Here is a 17,845-nt window from a genome sequence, read left to right as displayed (position 1 = left end):
GGTCTAGACAGGATGTTAGCTTTAGTATCTGCTCATGAAAACATTCTATGGAGATCTTGGTTTAATCTTTATCCCCCAGTATTTTCTGCATGTATTCTAAAGGCTTCAAGAAAAGAACTTAGGTATGTTTTATTCTCTCTGGACTTCAAAGCTATTAAGATTGACTCCTGGTAGATGACCATGTACAGGAGCAGCCTTCTCATCTGGAGGCCCTAAAATTACTGGAATGCTTGTTGGAGTGAGTCAATAAGCAGATCTGTGTGGCAGACATCTCTTTGTAGTAAGCTCACAGGAATCTGAGGAGTCTGTCTTGCTTTTCATCTCTCTATTCCCCCACACAGCTGGCTCCCACTGGAAGCACTTCCCTGATCAACTCCATGACCGTCATCCAGAATCCTGTGAGGGTCTGTGATCAGGTATTTGCCCTGATTGAAAACCTCACCCACCAGATCCGGGAACGGATGCAGGACCCCAAGTCTGTAGGTGGGTGTGAATCCTCCTGTTCCTTTCAACATCTGTGGGATGAGTTGCTTTCTAAGGCTTGCTTGTGTCTTCTCCCGAGTGTCTGACACCAAGCACCCTCATCCCCTGCTTCTACTTCTGAATCATCAGGAACTTCTGTTAGAGGTAAAATCTGGCTCTGACTTGTTGCCTTCCTTCCAGACCTGCAGCTGTACCACAGCGAGACACTAGAGCTTATGCTACAGCGTTGGAGCAAGTTGGAACGTGACTTCCGACAGAAGAGTGGGCGCTATGATATCAGTAAGATCCCTGACATCTATGACTGTGTCAAGTATGACGTGCAGCACAATGGGAGCCTGGGACTTCAAGGCACAGCAGAGTTGCTCCGTCTCTCTAAGGCATTGGCTGATGTGGTCATCCCCCAGGTGTGTCTCATAGGTGATCCAGCCTGGGGATATGGCATTGAGGAAGGAAGGAGAGAAAAGGTAGAAAGAAGAGATGATTTGGGAATCAGGGGAAGGAAACTTAGAGAAGGAATGGTTGAGTTACTACAGTTCACAAGGTCTACTCTGGTCCTGGCTAAGTACAGGAGTAACTGAGGAGCTACCTGGAGAGGGACTGTGGCAGATGTGAAGGAAACCATAGACCTGAGGTGAAGACAGGCATGATCTTGGGCCTGGGAGTGTGAGGCAAGAGGAGAACAAGATTCACTGAGGTGCTTATTCCTGGCCTATGGCCCCTAGGAGTACGGGATCAGTCGGGAGGAGAAACTGGAAATTGCCGTGGGCTTCTGTCTTCCTCTGTTGCGGAAGATACTACTTGACCTGCAGAGAACCCACGAGGATGAGTCTGTCAACAAGCTGCATCCCCTGTGAGGGAGGGCTGGGAGGGGTGCTGGATGGAGGGAGGGGTGTGTCAGGGAGTCCTGGGGGAAAGAAGGTGGGGAACCAAGGACAGCAGGAATCCTGGGATGGAAAGGAGAGGTCTCTGAGGGGGGAGGAGGGAGCTTGGGAAGGGTGGGGAGAGGACGACCTGACCGTGTGAGTGATTGAGCTGTCACCTCAGGTACTCCCGAGGAGTGCTCTCCCCAGGCCGCCACGTTCGAACACGTCTCTATTTCACCAGTGAGAGCCACGTCCACTCCCTGCTCAGTGTCTTCCGTTACGGGGGACTTCTTGATGTAAGGATCCTCCTTCCTCTAGCCTGTGAACACCTCCCCTGGCGTTCTTTTCCTCTCCTCACGCTTGTTCCTTACTGCAAGCTTCCTGTCTTCTCCTTGGCTCCCTCCCCCTTCGCTGACTCCTCTGGCCTTAGGCCTTGGCCCACCTCCTTCTGTGTTTGGCAGGAGACCCAGGATGCCCAATGGCAGCGAGCTTTGGCTTATCTTAGTGCCATCTCAGAACTCAACTACATGACTCAGATTGTCATCATGCTTTATGAAGACAACACTCGGGTGAGTAGCTAACAGTGTGGGAGGAAGAAGGGGCCCCTCATTTTTACCTTTATTAAAAAGGAGCAAAAATTTTTTTTGGGATATATTTATTTATTTGAAAGACAGAGAAGGGCAGAGGCAGAGAGAGAGGGGTCTTCCATCTGCTGGTTCACTCCTCAAATGGCTGCAACAGTCGGAGCTGGTCCAGTCTGAAGCCAGGAGCTTCTTCTGGGTCTCCCATGCGGGTGCAGGGGCCCAAGGACTTGGGCCATCTTCCACTGTTTTCCCAGGCCATTGCAGAGAACTGGATCAGAAGAGGAGCAGCTAGGATTTGAACTGGCACCCACATGGGATGCCGGCACTGCAAGCGGCGGCTTTACCCACTACGTCACAGCACTGGCCCTAAAAACTTCTTTGCTTTAGAATTTGTAGAATCCAGCTAGGAGAGACACCTAGGCACAGCATGACACAGAGCATCCAGAGATTTCTTCTGGAACAAATAATGTGTTCTGAGATGGTGTTGAGTCAGAGAGAGAACCTCAAACACCACTATAGCATTAAGGCAAGTATAGAATTTAGGACAGTTATGAGTCTTTTTTTTTTTTTTCCCTCAAACGTGGTTGTACATATACTCTCTGCAAAAAGCCTCACAAAGGCATCTTTTTTTTTTCTTTAATCAAATGTTTATTCTGAAATTGTGATACCTCAATTATATTAACTAACCAGTAGTTTCTTTAATTAGACCCTGCTTTGAAGGTTGATTTTTAGAGTAATGGAAAAGGAGCTAGGACAATTCTTGCTTTCAAGTAAAATTGTGACTGAGCAGAAAATTAGCCAGACATCTTGGTGCAAAGGTACTCCAAGTACTGAGGGATTCTGATGACTTCCACGTCACTGGGATCCAGCAGAAGGAAAGTTTTAGAAGATTCACCTAAGAAGCTCTACCAAAGAAACAAAACAAGCACACCAAAGACAGTCTTCTATTACGCTCCAGCATCCTGGCATAGCAACTTTTTGCATATTTGTTTTCAATCTTTTACAATTCTCATGAGTGATGACAAAGGCATATTTAACTGTGCTGCACTGTGCACCATAAGCAAAGCGGAACTACTGTGGGAGATGGAAGGGAGGGGCTGTAGAACTGGAATGGCAAAAGTCATGTGCAGTGGTGAATCACACATAGTGGGAGGTGAGGGAGTGAGGATCCTAAAACAAACTCTGGTTGAGAGGAAACTGTGACGGATCAGTCCCAGAATGGAGCAAGACACTACAACCTCAGTCCCAGCTTTCCTGGGAGGGTATACCCTCTCGAACTCCTCTCTCTTGCCCCTGCTTAGTCTTCCACCGCCATGTCCAGCTTATCCTAACTGCCCCTTCATCTGCTGCTGCCACATAGGATCCCCTGTCAGAGGAACGGTTCCATGTGGAGCTGCACTTCAGCCCTGGAGTGAAAGGTGTGGAGGAAGAAGGCAGTGCCCCGACTGGCTGTGGCTTCCGTCCTGCCTCTTCTGAGGTGGGTCCCAGTGCTGGGATTGGGGACTGAAGGACTTGGGAACCAAGCTGGGAAACAGTGCAGGGAGGTATAAAGGCCATAATTCCTCTTCGCTTTGCCTGTTATTGAACAGAATGAGGAAATGAAAGCAGACCAAGGTAGCATAGAGAACTTGTGCTCAGGCAAGACACCAGATGAGCCGGACCGGGCATCGCAGATTTCACCGCAGCCTCCCGAGGGCCCTGGCCTCCCGAGGAGATCGCCCCTCACTCGTAACCGAAAAGCCGGCTCCATGGAGGTAATGGGAAGGGCTGGGGGAAAGACAGAGGAGTGGAAATGCTCTTGGGATGAAATCCGTGTTTCCTCTGCGTCCCCTTGCCAGGGGAGTTCTTGACACCTGAAACAGTCCTCCCACCCCTGTTTTTCTTGATCTGTTTCACAGCTGCTTCCTCTAGAGCTGCTTTAAAGTGGTTGCTGCTCTGAGATTGCCGAGTTTGCAGTGAGGGTACCTGAGAGGGAAGGGTTATGAGAACTGAGACTGAGGAGGAGGTGCCTGGATGAGTTTGAAAAGGCAGGTGTTAAAAAGGAAATAGAGTATAACAACATGAACTCTGGGGCAAAAATCCCAGCCTGATGCTTAGAAGCTGAGTGACCTTGCCTAGGTCACTTAACCTCTCTATGCCTCAATTTTTTTTTTCCTCCTGTGAAATAAAACCATCTTGCAGAGACTCCATAAGCAAGCACTTTAATAGCAACATAATCTGTTTTAAAGACCAGGCCCTTTTCATCTGTTTGTTGCCTTGGATAAAAATTACAGCTCAGACAGAAGCAAATACCTGACATTTCACTCCCTATAGAGTTATCTATGCCATCATTTCAGAGAGGAAATCAGTCTGGAGGGCTGCCTGGCTTGCTGTTGTCCTGAAGAGGAGGTTTATGTGCCAGAACCTGTGTTCCACGGTCCCTGAAGTTTGTCTCTGGTTGTGGTTCTAATTCTCCAGTCTAGAGGAAGGAACTGTTACTCATCCTACATGTGTCCAGCTGATTGTCCTGGGGCTTTTGTTTTTGGTCTTTTTCCCAGAGAGATGTTTGCTTCTTTTCCCCAATGACACTGATGCCATGATTTATCCTTGTCTGATTTGGATCCTGCTCTGACCCAGTAAATCTTTTTGCTTGGCTCTGAACCAGGTCTCTATCTTAGCGGAATTAGTTTTCTCATTTCAGTGATACCTTAGAATAAGCTGTAACTAACTTTTCCAGGTTTAGCCAGAGGTTTAAAGTTCAGGCTTGGGAGAAAGCGGAGAAGACAAATTACGTACAGTCTTCTGTGGACCCCTCCTGTACTTCTTGATTATTGTAGTGGCTAGATGGAGTTTCTTTCGGTGAGATATACATTATTTCCCCATTGAGGTATATGTGTAACTTGATGTACTCTAGTACTTATGGGAAATAGATCAAATGGACAGAATGGCATATAATCAGCCGTCAGCCAGCTGCTCCTCCATGTCTGCCTTTCCCTTTGGCACAGTCTGCTCGTCTCCCCATCACTGCCGTGCTTGACTCCCTTTTTCCTTGCTGTGTAAGCAGTCAGGAAACAGGCAGAGGGGAGCTCTCTTTGTCCTCTCTCACAGTTGAGGAGACTGACTGCTTTGTTTCAGACCTACAGGACGCTTCCTGTTGTAATCACACTTCTTCCTTTCAGTTACTAGTGCTGTGTGGACCCTGGCTCTTCCAGGGTGATGCTGCCCTAGCATGTTCTCTGCAGCTTTGCAAGGAAGTCTCTCTCTTCTGTGGTCATCCAGTCTTGTGATGTTAATGCTTCCTTCCCCTGATATACAAGTGTAGGCTTTGGACAGTCTTATCCTTAACAATAACACCCTTTCTCCCTTCCCTTCTTCTTTCAATCATCTCATGTTTTCGGAGTGTTTTAGATGACAAAACCTGTGACCTTCACAGCAGCTATGCCCTGGCTGGTCATTCTCTCTTGCCCTATAGCTAGCTCTGCCCTATAGGCACTGGGGCTTTTGGGAGCCTGGAGTTAAAGCAGCCATGACTGGCTTTCTACCTGGTGTGATTGCAGGTCATGAACATGCAGTGCACAGGGAACCTGGACCTCATCCCCTTGCGGGGACGGCGCCGCCGGAGGTCAGGAGACCTCCCCCGGTCTTCCCCAGCCATCGGCCTTCAGCCCCGGGCTGTGTCCACCACTCACCTGGCGTCCTGCACACAGGTGTCCCTCCCTACCTTGCCTCCCTTTCCTGCCTCTGTCTACCTTTTGGGATCTAGGGACTCGGAACACTTTCTAGGTGGGATGTGTATATATTGGGGGCTGTGCGATTAGAACCCCGTGGGCATTTTAAGAAATCTGTCTTATGTGCCCAGGAGTGAGCTATTGGAGGGGAGGGCTTGTTGTTTTAGATAAGAAACAGAATGGTTGCAGTAGCCACAGCTGTCCAATGGAAAGAAGAGAGGGTGGCCAGGTTTTATTATTGTTGGCTGAGCCATTGTGATGAGCTTTCTGAATCCTGGGGAGGAGTGGGTAAGATCAAGGACCCCTGCTCACCTGAGAATCAGGATGGTTGAACAATGATTTCTCAGATTTGGGATGGGAAGACTGGGGACAGGTGTCTTGGAAATAGAAGTGTCTTCTAGTAAAGAAGGATTTCCCTCTGCAAAGTCCACTCTAGTCCCTTTTCATTTTCTCTCACCCCTAAAAAAAAATCTTTGGTTCTTTCACTTTCTGATGCTGCTTGGCTTTATAGGGGCAGGAATTCAGGACCTAGGTTTAAACGTCTGGGTTGGAGGGGCCACGTGATAACACAGACTCTTTTTCTGCAGGTGCTTTCTGAGACTTCATCCTCCAGGCCTGGTGGCTATCGGCTCTTCTCATCCTCACGGCCACCAACAGAGATGAAGCAGAGTGGCCTAGGTATGGATTTCCAGTGCCTCTCAACTGTTGGTGGAAGGGGTTGTCTGTCTGTTCTTCAGAGTTTTGTTGGGGGAAACCTTTGTCATGGGTGTTGGTGCCATCCAGTCAGTGGAATTGTCAGGTGGGGGTAGGGAGGATGAAGTAAGAGAGGCTAGTTAGGTGTGAACTTGAATCTCAGATGATTGTTTCCATTCCAGGAAGGTGTTTATCTCTTCATTTTCTACACCAACCCCCATATTCCTTGCCGAATGGTATTTTTCTGGCTTTCCCTCTCATTCCTTATCTGTCCCTCCAGTCTAGCCCAGACCTTAAGGGGCCATGGAGACTCTGAACCTTCAGAGTTATCAGAGACAGAGCTATAGAGGTACTTGTGACCCCATAAATGTCATATTCCCTATTTGGAGAACTTGTGCCTTGTCTTCCTCTGAAACCTGTGTTTTTCACATCCCTTCCCTGACCCCTGCTACCTTCATCCCCCTCCTCCCTCCTGTCCTAATCCTGTAACTTTTCCTCCTTTCCTTCCAGAAAATTGAGGAACAAGTCTGAGACTGGAGTAGAGACAGATTTCTCTCAGGACCTTAAAAGAATGTCTCTTGATTTTTTGATCCCTAGAGAGGGGTAGAGAGTATCATTCAACCTTTTTTTTTTTTTTTTAAGTTATTTTTTTATTTAAGAGGCAGAGAGATGGATAGATAGAGCTCCCACCTACTGGTTCACTCCCTACATGCCCACAATGGCCAGAGCAAAACCAGGAGCCAGGAATTCCTCCCAGTTTTCCCATGAGGTGGCAGGGATTCAACAGCTTGAACTATCACCTGCTTCTTCCCAGGGACCACATTAGCTGGACTCAAACCCAGGTACTCTGTATGAGATTACAGCCATCTTAGCCTCTAAGCCAAATACCTGCCCTCAAGCTTTTCTAAGAACGCAGACTACAACAAGGACCAAGCCTCAGGAACTATTATGTTTCTTGGGAGGGCAAAGGGATCTTTGGGAGGGGCTGTCTCTGAACACAGTACCTTGTAAACCAGTACATAGAACTGGAGGTCAAACATGATTGTATGGGTCTAGACTTGGTCTCCTGGGTCTTTCTATCATGTCCTATTAGTCTGTTTTGCTCCTCTTATTTTTCTGTTATCTTTGTCCTTGGTACCCAGTTTCTTGGCCCTCAAAATAGTCAGCAATTGGAGCTTCAAAAGAGAGAAAGATTTTGGTAACTTACTGGGCTAATTTTGTAAGTCAGTTGCCTCATAGATCCCTGAAATGAGGTAGATTGTTTGGGGCATGAAACATAAATAATAAATATGTATATCTATGTTATGGACTTCTTTTTCCAAAAGCCCCAGTAAAGAATATGTTTCAGAGAGGCTGCAAAAAGGTGTGCCTGGCCTACTTAAGTGGGAGTGATGTCAAGAATAAAGCAGAGTTATGGACATGGGACTGGTTGACAGATGGTGGTGGTAAAGTAGAGACCACCCTCTGAGATGATTTGAAGACTGGGCAGCGTAGAGATGGAACGGCTGTGCCAGGGAATTATTCAGAGGAGGAAGTAAATGTAGAACAGAGCTTGGGGTGGTCTGGGATGCAGCCAGCAAGTTTAGCTTCCCTGAAGAAAAGCAGACATATTTAGCGACCCCTGTTACTCTCTGGAACTCCATTCCACAGGCTCTTTGAGCATGAAGGGTAGGGAAATTGCTGCACAGAAGAGAGGTCCTGAATTCCATGATGGGTATAGTCAGTCACCTGAGCCTCCTGACTTCTTTAGTGACCCAGAAATCCTGGGACCTCTGAAACTGTGGCCCTTTCTTGGTGGACTCAAAGGAAACCAGCCTCCTCTCCACTCCATCCATCCCCCTGCGAATTTTAAGACTGAGCCAAATTCAGGGTCTTGGCTAAGATGAATTTCGAATTACAGGGCAAATCCCAAGATTCTGGGTATCATTTGTTTCGTCCTGACTGCTCTGTCCTGTAGGCTGTCCTAGGAGAAAGGACAATGGAGTCCTGATCCTCTGCTAGTAGATCAGATATGGGGGACAGTGACTGGCCTGATATATTTTCTTCAGAGATTCTTCAAGTTTTATTTACCCTACAGATTGGCGGTAGTGCTCTCTACTTTCTTTGAATTTGTGTGGGGGTGGTCTCTGGTTTTGATCACAGGGATTATAAGACAATAAATGTTTGGGAGCAGAAAAAAACATGCCTTTTTTTTTTCTGTTTCCTGCTTTTCTTCTTAGTCGGGTGCTCAGCACACAATAGGCACGCTCTGCATATCATCAGCTGACTCTTCATGCGCCTTTCAATTTGTATCTATCTTGACTTCAGAAATTGCTGTTTCCTCCTAGGAAATTCTTTTTTTTTTTTTTTTTCCCTGACTGAATACACTTGATCCTCAGAGCCAGGAGACCTGGATTATAAACCAGTTCCTAGCAAATTCTGTGACCTTGACCAAGGAGATCCCTTTTGGATCTCGGTTTCTTCATCAGTAAAGTGAGAAGGTTGAACTGGATGATCTCTGAGTCCCTCCCAGCTTTAAAAATGCAACAAGTCTCGTACTTTCATTTTTGGGAAAGGTAAACTGATGTGAAGGGAGGGGGGATGTTGGATGAAGAACTTAGGAAGAGTTCAGAGGGTGCCAGCTGAGTGTTCAAAACCCAGTCTCCAGTATCAGTCATAGCCCTTGCCTCTCAAAACCACAAGGGATTAGATTGCTGGGTTTCTCAAATCCTGTGTTAGGGGAAAGGGTGCTGAATTAAACCTAGGGGAAGTAGAGAGGTCTACCTTTTCTTTTAGTATTTCTAAGAGCCAGCTAGAGAGTATAGTCTATGGCTTTGAATGCCCTAATATGACTAACCTTATTTGTAGTGGCCTCTTTGTCTCTGCCATGTAGATCTTTAGGAGAATCCCAGTGTGGCTATGGACAGTAGTGAAAGCTCTGTGTGTTTCTGTGGTGGAGTGGCTCCATGGTGGTTGCTTGGAATGTTTGTGTGTGTGTGTCTTGATGTTGTCATGTACAGTTGTGTGTACTGTGTGCAGCTTTGCGTGGCTACTAATGCACTCCCGGCCTTGCAGGCTCACAGTGCACAGGGCTGTTCAGCACCACAGTGCTGGGTGGCTCCTCCAGCGCACCGAATCTTCAGGACTACGCCCGCAGCCATGGCAAAAAGCTACCACCTGCCAGTTTGAAACACCGAGATGGTATGTGGGTGGACTTTCGGGGGGCAACTCTTGTCTTCACTTGTCTCCCAGCAAGGACATAGTTGCACAATTATTCATGCTTAAGATGGCACTGACATGGGCCTGATAACAAGTTGTCTTCATCATTAATAGATGGGAGAAGGAACCAGGACCCCTTCCACCCTCCATTTGCATTCCCTCTCACCATACGAATACTACTTATTTATGCTTCTTCCCTTCATAATCTCCCACATACAGCCCTGCTGCATTTATTAGTCCTCTTTCCTGGATCCTGGCCTGTAGGAGTAAGGACTGAGGAGGATGATCCATGGTCAGGAAGAATGCAGTGGAACCTTGATTAAAACTTGGGAAATCATGTTCAGGAAAGGGGAAGGTGCTGAGCTCAGGCAGAAAGGGTGATGTAGAGAGAGATTGGAGGAAGGGCTGAAAATTGCACCAAGAATTTTATTTCCAAATGACCAGAAAGAAGACATGATGGTGAAATTAGCATTGTTTGTGGGGCCATATTTGTGGTGAAGATGATGTACAGATTACTAAGAGATTACACCAAAGGGAAAGATTGGAATATGATCTTCAGGAATCTAAGGGGTGGGGATGGGAGCAGTCCATATAACTAAAGAAAGGAATATATTGTGGGCAAATTCCATAGCAGAGTGTGGGGACAGGGGTGGTATAATCCCCATGATGTCTTTTCTCCCCAGAGCTCTTGTTTGTCCCGGCCGTAAAACGATTTTCTGTGTCGTTTGCAAAGCATCCGACTAACGGTACGTTTGCTCTGACTCAACATCATTCTTCCTCACCATGTCACCTCCAGACACTTAACCTCTGAGTTCTGACACTGACTTTACCTATCCTTCCACTGTGTTGACGCCCTTCTGTCTTTGAGTGAGCCACTCTCTAAGTGTCCCTCCAGGGACATCTCCCTTGTGACAACCTTAGCCTTGACTGCAGCCTGGCTGACTTATCCCTGTGGCAGCTTGGGGTCTTACTTCCATAATCACTGTCATCGCCATTATGTCACTTTTGTCAACATCACCACCAAAGCATTGATTACACCTCTCCCTTTCCTATCACATGACTGCCAGGCTTTGTACAGACATGGTAATGGTTCCCCTTTTTTAGGAAGAGAACAGGATTTCCCAGATTGGTCCAGTCTGTTCTCTACCCCACTCCTCAAGCTTATATAATTTTGGTCTTCCTGGTTTTTCTCCAGCTCTTTTGATGAGGTGGATGACTGGTTTGTTCCTCTTTTGGAGCAATGCAGCAGTTCCCAGCTCCCAAGCCTAATTATAAGGACGTTGGTCTTGAGTATACAGTTTCCCATCTCTGTATTCCTATCTCCTGCCATTGTGTGTACTTTGTGTGACTCTTGTGTTCCTGACATCTGCTTTATGTTACTACTAACCTAGTGCCTGGGCCTAGAAAATGAGAGCCCAGATTGCTTTGGGATAAAAGAAAAGGAAAGGAGCAAAACAAATAGTCAGTAAAGGAAGAAGACGGGTTTTTAAATGTAGTTTCTACATGACCCCAGCCTGACTGTGGCAAAGCTCCCTGACTTGGAGAAGCTTGAAGAGTTGAGATGTCTGCTGGGTATTCTGGGAGGATCTCAGAATGAATAATATTTGCAGAGTATTGAAGAACTGAGTCTGCCCACATGAAGTTAGGAAGGAATGTTTGGAGATCTGTGTAAACCAAAATCTGAAGGGCTGTGGTCTCCTCGTAGGGTATAGCAGAACCCAGGCCTCACTCTCTACTGAAGCTTTATCCTTCGTATTCTGTGTTTTGCATTAGAGCAAATCCAGTTTCGCTAGATATGGTTTTCTTCTGTCTTAAGATCTGAGACTCTCCTAGGGAGGTAAAATTAGCCTGTCTTCCTGGCCAGAAGACTTCTCCTGCTGAGCCCCTGCTACCTAGTCAGTGGTAGCTGCTAGAGTGGCCCAGTCAGGTAACACATCCCCATGAGACATTGCTAGATCTCTTGCTAGGTTATCTAGCGATATATGCTTAGCTCATCTTGGCCTCCAGGCTCTAACTTGTGCCTCAGTTAGGAGTCTCCATTCAGAGAGCTATGGCCTTACCTACTCATTTTGTTTCAAGCTTTTCTGGCCTTCATGGGCCACAGTCATCCCCAGAGTAGAACCCAATGCACCAACCACAAGCCTTGGACCTGGACTTAGGATCCAAAGTGTAGTATGAGCTAAGTCACATATCTCCTAGTTTCTTAGGTGCCTTAAGACAAGACCCAGGTTAATAAAATATCCTCAAACCTGTGTACCTCCAGTTCCTTGAATCTTTGGTTAGCAGCCTCACCAGTTGAAGAACAGAAGAACTAATTCTACCAAAAGGAGTTGAGGATGAAAGACCTGGACAACTCAGGTATAGTGCAGGAAAACAAATTCAAGATCTGCTCCAATACCCTGCACACTTCCTCTGGGGTCTTCTGGCCTCCTTTGTTTTTCTTGTGCTTGAGCTTGAAGGCTAGTGTGCTTAAGAAGCCAGAATCTGGAATCTACGTGCTAGCAACAGGAGAAATTTGGAGCTACTGTATCTCTTGTTGAAGATTGTCTTGACTGAATTTGGCTCTCAGGACAATGTAAGGGCTCTATCTCGTGGCCAAGTTCTTACCTGACTGACTTAGCAATTACAGAGTGGATATTCTATCTGTAATTGCTTGTAACTGATAAGTCACAGCACAGTATGTCAACCTGCTGTCCTGTCATCATCTCCTTATGATTGCCTGGCTTTGAAACAGAAGGAAGAAATGGGGCCTGGCTTTGGGAAGGAGGCAAGGCAATGCTGTCTACATTCTTTGATAGGAGAGCAGCTCTTAGTTTACCTCTGTCTTTGCTCCTGATAATCTTCTGTCATATACTGTAACTACATCACACAAGTATGGCCTGTTACTAAAATGCACACCAGACTCACCAAAGTAAATTAATAAAGGGGGAATAGACCATGGCTCACCTTCATCCAGAATGTCAGACTGTGCCTGTGTAATTTGTCAAGTCCATTATCTTCTAGGAACATACAACTGTGTGATCTGGTAAAATTGGTGCTCACCAGCCTATCCTGGGTAGAGCTGAAACCTGTGCTGACATTCAAATTAAGATCTCTGGAAGTTGTAGTCTCATGGATCACCCTCAGCTGCCTTTACCCTGCATTCTCTATACCAACATCCTATGCTCAAGTTCTTACCTGTCCTCATGTCAGATCTCAAGACACCTTGCCTTTTCCCAAGATCTTTCCCTACTGTTCCCGCCCCCCCCCCCCTTTTTAAGACTTATTTATTTATTTGAAAGTCAGAGTTACAAAGAGAGAGGAGGAGAGGCAGAGAGAGAGAGAAAGGTCTTCCATCCTCTGGTTCACTCTCTAATTCCCCACAATGGCCAGAGCTGTGCCCATCTGAAGCCAGGAGCCAGGAGCTTCTTCAGGGTTTCCCACGCAGGCGCAAGGGCCCAAAGACTTGGGCCATCTTCTATTGCTTTCCTAGGCCATAGCAGAGACTGGATCAGAAGTGGAGCAGCTGGGACACAAACTGGCACCCATACGGGATGCTGGCACTGTAGGCAGCAGCTTTACCCACTACGCCACAGTGTCAACCCCTCCTTTTTTTGTGGCTTTTTTTTTTTTTAAAGATTTATTTATTTATTTGGAAGTCAGAGTTACACAGAGAGAGGAGAGGCAAAGAGAGAAAGAGAAGTGTTCCATCCACTGGTTCACTCCCTAATTGGCTGTGACAGCTGGAGATGCACTGATCTGAAGCCAGAAGCCAGGAATTCTTCCAGCTCTTCCATGCGGGTGCTGGGGCCCAAGGACTTGGGCCATCTTCTACTGCTTTCCCAAGCCATAGCAGAGAGCTGGGTCGGAAATGGAGCAGCTGGGATTTGAACTGGCACCTGTATGGGATGCCGGCACTTCAGGTGGTGGTGGCTTTACCTGCTAGGCCAAGTGCTGGCCCCCATACTTTTCCTCTTACACTCTTCACCACATGCCATTTACTCCATCAGCCTTGTGCAGCTGAATCGCATATACCCACGAAGTTTGCCCAGCAGCTAAAACCGTGTTAGGGGTTCAGAATCAAAGCTTTCCCACTCCCTAGCTGAAGTGGCAAGAAAAAATAAAATTACCTAACTTTTGACTTCTGTCATGGATACAGTGTCCCCCATGTCCTTATATTTAGGCATACTTTTAAAAGAACCTGTCTGTTTGAACAAGAGCAAGGTAAAGGATGATGAGTCAGCATGGGCATTTTCACGTATTGATTGCATTTTTCACATGCACTGTTTTAAGGGAGTCCTGCAGCTGCTTTGCTGCCAGTTTCCTGTGCCAGCTTGTGGAATCAGCCCTGTCTATGGGTGTCTTAGAGGCTCACCTAGAATGCCTGGCCTGAGCCTTCAGGAACCCTTTTAGCTATAGATTATCTTGGTACCCACTTCTATTCATGACACTCCTCTTTGAAACTCTTCATCTCTATCCTAACCTCATAAATCCATTCGTCTAGGAAGGAAGCCCTAACGGGTTTGTTGAAGAATAATGATGGACCCTGGAGCCCTAATCAAAGCTCCCAGCCACAGAACTGCCACTTACCCCTGTCCAGAATGATGTGACTGCCCTCTGCAAGCACTGACTGAATGCTCGAAGAGGAAGGGGAGGGCCTTGCTGTATGACGAGGTCTCACTGGGCACTTCTTTTAGACTCGCCGTGTGATGCTGACCCTCTTCTTCCCTGTAAGAGATGCCCAGTGGCTCTCCCTGCTTCTCTTTTAGCTTACCTTGGATCTCAGTGGCCCCCACCTGCCAGGATCACTGTGCCAGTCAGTACCCCCCTCATTGTCTCTCCTTCTTCTTTTTCTTTATCTCTGTGCTTCCTGCCGTGATCCCCCCGCCCCCTCCAGAGCTGCTGGATGACCAGCACCCTGTGGTCCGGTTGCTGCGCAGTTTTTCCTCTGATTGCCCAGGGGGCCGGCCAGTCTCCTTGGATGCCACGCTGGCGCATCATCTGCACCAGTGCTCCTACCACCTGCGCCTCTTCCGGAACTGGCTGCGCTCAGGCCAGGATGACCCCGAGTGCCTCTACGGTACCCCCTGCCACCAAGCTGGCTGCTGCCACTACCTTGGCTGGGACTGACTGCTTTGCTTATTGCACTTCTGGCAAGAGAGCCAACCTTTTCCTCTCTCCTGTTTGCCCTAAGGTTATGTGACTCGTGTTTAGTTGCTTGTACGGGTTTGGGGCCAGACTGCCTGGTAGCTGTAGCCTTGGCTGCTCATCCCCTTCTGATTCTACTTTGTCACAGCCCCTTAAAGTCCCCCATTCCCCAATTCTGTTCAGTGTAGGAATAATCTCTTACCCTGGAATCTGTTCTTATCTTTCTAACCCTCCACTACCACCATCTTCAAATCCAGACATTTTTCTATACATTCTGAGTAGCTAGAGACTACCTGTCCTGCCCTCCTGCTATACAATTACAGGGGGGAAATTGAGGCACAGAGGCCTCAGTTGAATCCTTGAGACAAACAAGGGCCAGAGGTTAGAAGATGGTTAAATATAATCCTCTTGTGTTATGATTTTAGTCACTGGTGAACAGGAGGCTAAATCTTGCATAGATATTACTGTCCTGCATACTTCTGACCCTTTAAGGGGGTGTAGAGGACACACACACAGATTGGGAACTGAAAAAGTGGTTGGGATAAATGCTTCTTGATCCTCCAGTGTGGATATTTCTTCCAGCAATAGTTCCTGGGGATAGGGTGACACATTTAGTTTTACCCTTGACCTTATCCACACTGGTAAACCTGCATTGGAATACTTGACTTTAGAGCAGAGAGTCTGTATTTATTCTGACAAATGAGGTTTGCCTCAGTTTCTTATGTAGTGCAGCTATCCTTCAAGCCTGGGGCCTTCTGATAGATAAGAAGGGAAAAGCTTTGATGTGATGGAAATGACCAAGAAAGAACTTCCATTCCCCCCTGCCTGTTCATGCATGTGGTTTTCCTGGGCTGAGCTTCCTATGTATTGCATGCCTTCCAGTTTGCATCCAAGTATTCTAGCCTTTCTACCCACTTCCTAAATTTGCATGAACTCCTCAGATTCCATGCCCTCCTCCTTAATTTGGTTCTCTTTTTCATGACACTCAAATTTGCCATTTCTTCCCAGCTCCATGACCTCCCTACCTCATGTTAGATCTCCTATTTCACCCCTTACCTCTGGATCCTTGTTTTATTTCCCCCAAAAGTGCAAGAGCAATGTTGGTGCTTACCCTGTTGGGATTCTGTTGATTTTTCCCAGAGGACATTGTAGGCTCTCCACAGGACAAGAGGTGATTTGATTCACCTGGAGGCCTTAACTGATAGACCTTGTAGGAAATCAAAAGATGAGATAAACAGATTCTCCTAGTGGCTATACAGAGTTCCCTCTTCTGAGAATCTTGGATATCCCCTGCTCCAAAAGCCAGACACTCTCCTGATGGCTCTCAGGGACTCTCCATACTTCTCAGCCATACAGGGTATATCTGGCAAGAATAACATTGACTTTGTCTATTTTCTAACAGGATTTGAAGGATGCTCCATGGTACCTACCATCTACCCCCTGGAAACACTGCATAATGCCCTTTCCCTGCGTCAAGTGAGTGAATTTTTGAGTAGAGTCTGCCAGCGCCACACTGATGCCCAGGCACAGGTATCTGCAGGTATGGAAAATATTATTTTGTACTCCTACTCTGCCCCCACTCCCATGCTTCCTAGAACATGCAAAAATAATACATTTAAAAGGTAGTTAGGAGCAGGCATTTAGTTTAGAAGCTGAGATGTCCACATTCCACATTGGAGCAACAGAGTTCAATTGTGAGTTCAGCTCCTGATTCCAACTTCTTTCCAATGCAGACCCTGGGAGGCAGTTGTCATATCCCCCAAGTAATTGGGCTCCTGCCTCTCATGTGAACAACATGGAATATGTTCCACCTCCTTCCTAGCTCCATCTCTAGCCATTAACAGGCATTTGGAGAGTGAACCAGCAGATGGGAGCATGCTCACTATCTCTCTCTCTCCCAAATAAATATTTAAATTTTTAAAATTTTCATTTTATTTGAAAAGCAGGGAAATTGTGTGTGTGTGTGTGTGTGTGTGTGTGTGTGTATAAGAGAGAGTGAGAGAGTGAGCAAGCTATCTCTTTTTGTTCACTGTCTCACTCCCCAAATACTCTAAACCAAGGATGGGCCAGGCCAAAGCCAGGAGCCTGGAACTCAATCTGGGTCTCCCATGTGGGTGTCAGGGACCCAACTGCTTGAGCCATCATCTACTACTCGCTAACGTGCACATTAACGAGAAGCTTGAATTGGAAGTAGAGCCAGGACTCAAACCAGGCATAACTGGTAGGGCATGCAGGCGTCCCTACTGGTGTCATAACTGCTGTACCAAATGCCCAGCCCTTCAAATAATTTTTGCTAAGTTTACAAAAGTAATTAGTGTAGACAGTCACCTAAATAGTCATTTCATGGAATTAAAATTGAATCCATTCCTGTCACTATATATCAGTAAACACTCCATGTGGATCAGAGTTCTAAATGTAAAAATCAAGCCATGTGGGGCTGGTGCTGTGGCGCAGCAGGTTAAAGCCCCAGCCCGCAGCACCGGCACCCCATAAAGGTGCCAGTCTGAGACCCGACTGCTCCTCTTCCAATCCAGCTCCCTGCTATGGCCTGGGAAAGCAGTAGAATATGGCCCAGGTCCTTGGGCCCCTGAACCCGCATGGGAGACCTAGAAGAAGCTCCTGGCTCCTGGCTTCAGATCAGCTCAGCTCTGGCTGTTGAGATCATATGGGGAGTGGATCCACGGAATGGAAGACCTCTCTCTCTCTGGCTCTACCTCTCTAACTCCTTTAAATAAATAAAATAATTCTTTAAAGTAAAAAATCAAGCCATGTGGGTAGGTCACTCCAAAGGCTTGTTGTTCCACATAAACACCAGAACACCAACAAAAACTGTCAGGATCAACTTTGTCAGAAAGAAGCAACCTGGAAATGATGGGGAAGTTTTATAGCATTTTTACTTGTCCTTTCCCCAACCTTCCCACCCTCTACTCCAGCTTGGTAGTGGACTTTTTTTTTTTTTTAAAGATTTATTTATTCATTTGAAAGACAGTACATGAGAGAGAAGTATCTTCCATATAATGGTTCATTCTCCAAATAGCTACAATAGCCAGTTCTGGGCCAGGTTGAAACCAGGAGCGAGGAACTCCTTCTGGGTCTTCCCCAGGGGTAGCAGGGGCCTTTACACTTGGGCCATCCTCTGCTGCTTTCCCAAGCACACTGTGGGAAGCTGAATTGGAAGTGGGGTAGCTGG

At 46.9% G+C, this 17,845-nt stretch overlaps 1 protein-coding gene across 26 annotated transcripts in view; it reads left to right on the top strand.

Annotated features, from left to right (window-relative positions):
- Positions 1-17,845, top strand: part of PPIP5K1 (diphosphoinositol pentakisphosphate kinase 1) — a 57,869-nt gene that overhangs the window by 14,630 nt on the left and 25,394 nt on the right. For 5 of the 26 annotated variants that reach the window (XM_070054094.1, XM_051822453.2, XM_008269096.4 and 2 more), the window contains 12 exons: positions 342-483; positions 664-887; positions 1,206-1,333; positions 1,528-1,642; positions 1,808-1,915; positions 3,291-3,407; positions 3,520-3,684; positions 5,467-5,616; positions 6,225-6,315; positions 9,385-9,510; positions 10,212-10,274; positions 16,058-16,195. In XM_070054094.1, coding sequence (XP_069910195.1) covers positions 342-483; positions 664-887; positions 1,206-1,333; positions 1,528-1,642; positions 1,808-1,915; positions 3,291-3,407; positions 3,520-3,684; positions 5,467-5,616; positions 6,225-6,315; positions 9,385-9,510; positions 10,212-10,274; positions 16,058-16,195 — 1,567 coding nt within the window. Of the gene's footprint in view, positions 1-341; positions 484-663; positions 888-1,205; positions 1,334-1,527; positions 1,643-1,807; positions 1,916-3,290; positions 3,408-3,519; positions 3,685-5,466; positions 5,617-6,224; positions 6,316-9,384; positions 9,511-10,211; positions 10,275-14,404; positions 14,588-16,057; positions 16,196-17,845 lie in introns of all 26 variants that reach the window. The other 21 variants (XM_070054103.1, XM_008269101.4, XM_051822457.2 and 18 more) reach the window with 11 other exon arrangements.

The sequence above is a fragment of the Oryctolagus cuniculus genome, chromosome 12 (assembly GCF_964237555.1).
Source record: "Oryctolagus cuniculus chromosome 12, mOryCun1.1, whole genome shotgun sequence".
NCBI classification, from domain to species: Eukaryota; Metazoa; Chordata; class Mammalia; order Lagomorpha; family Leporidae; genus Oryctolagus; species Oryctolagus cuniculus.
The sequence above is the reverse complement of the archived record's forward strand: the minus strand, read 5'-3'. Positions and strand labels throughout refer to the sequence as shown.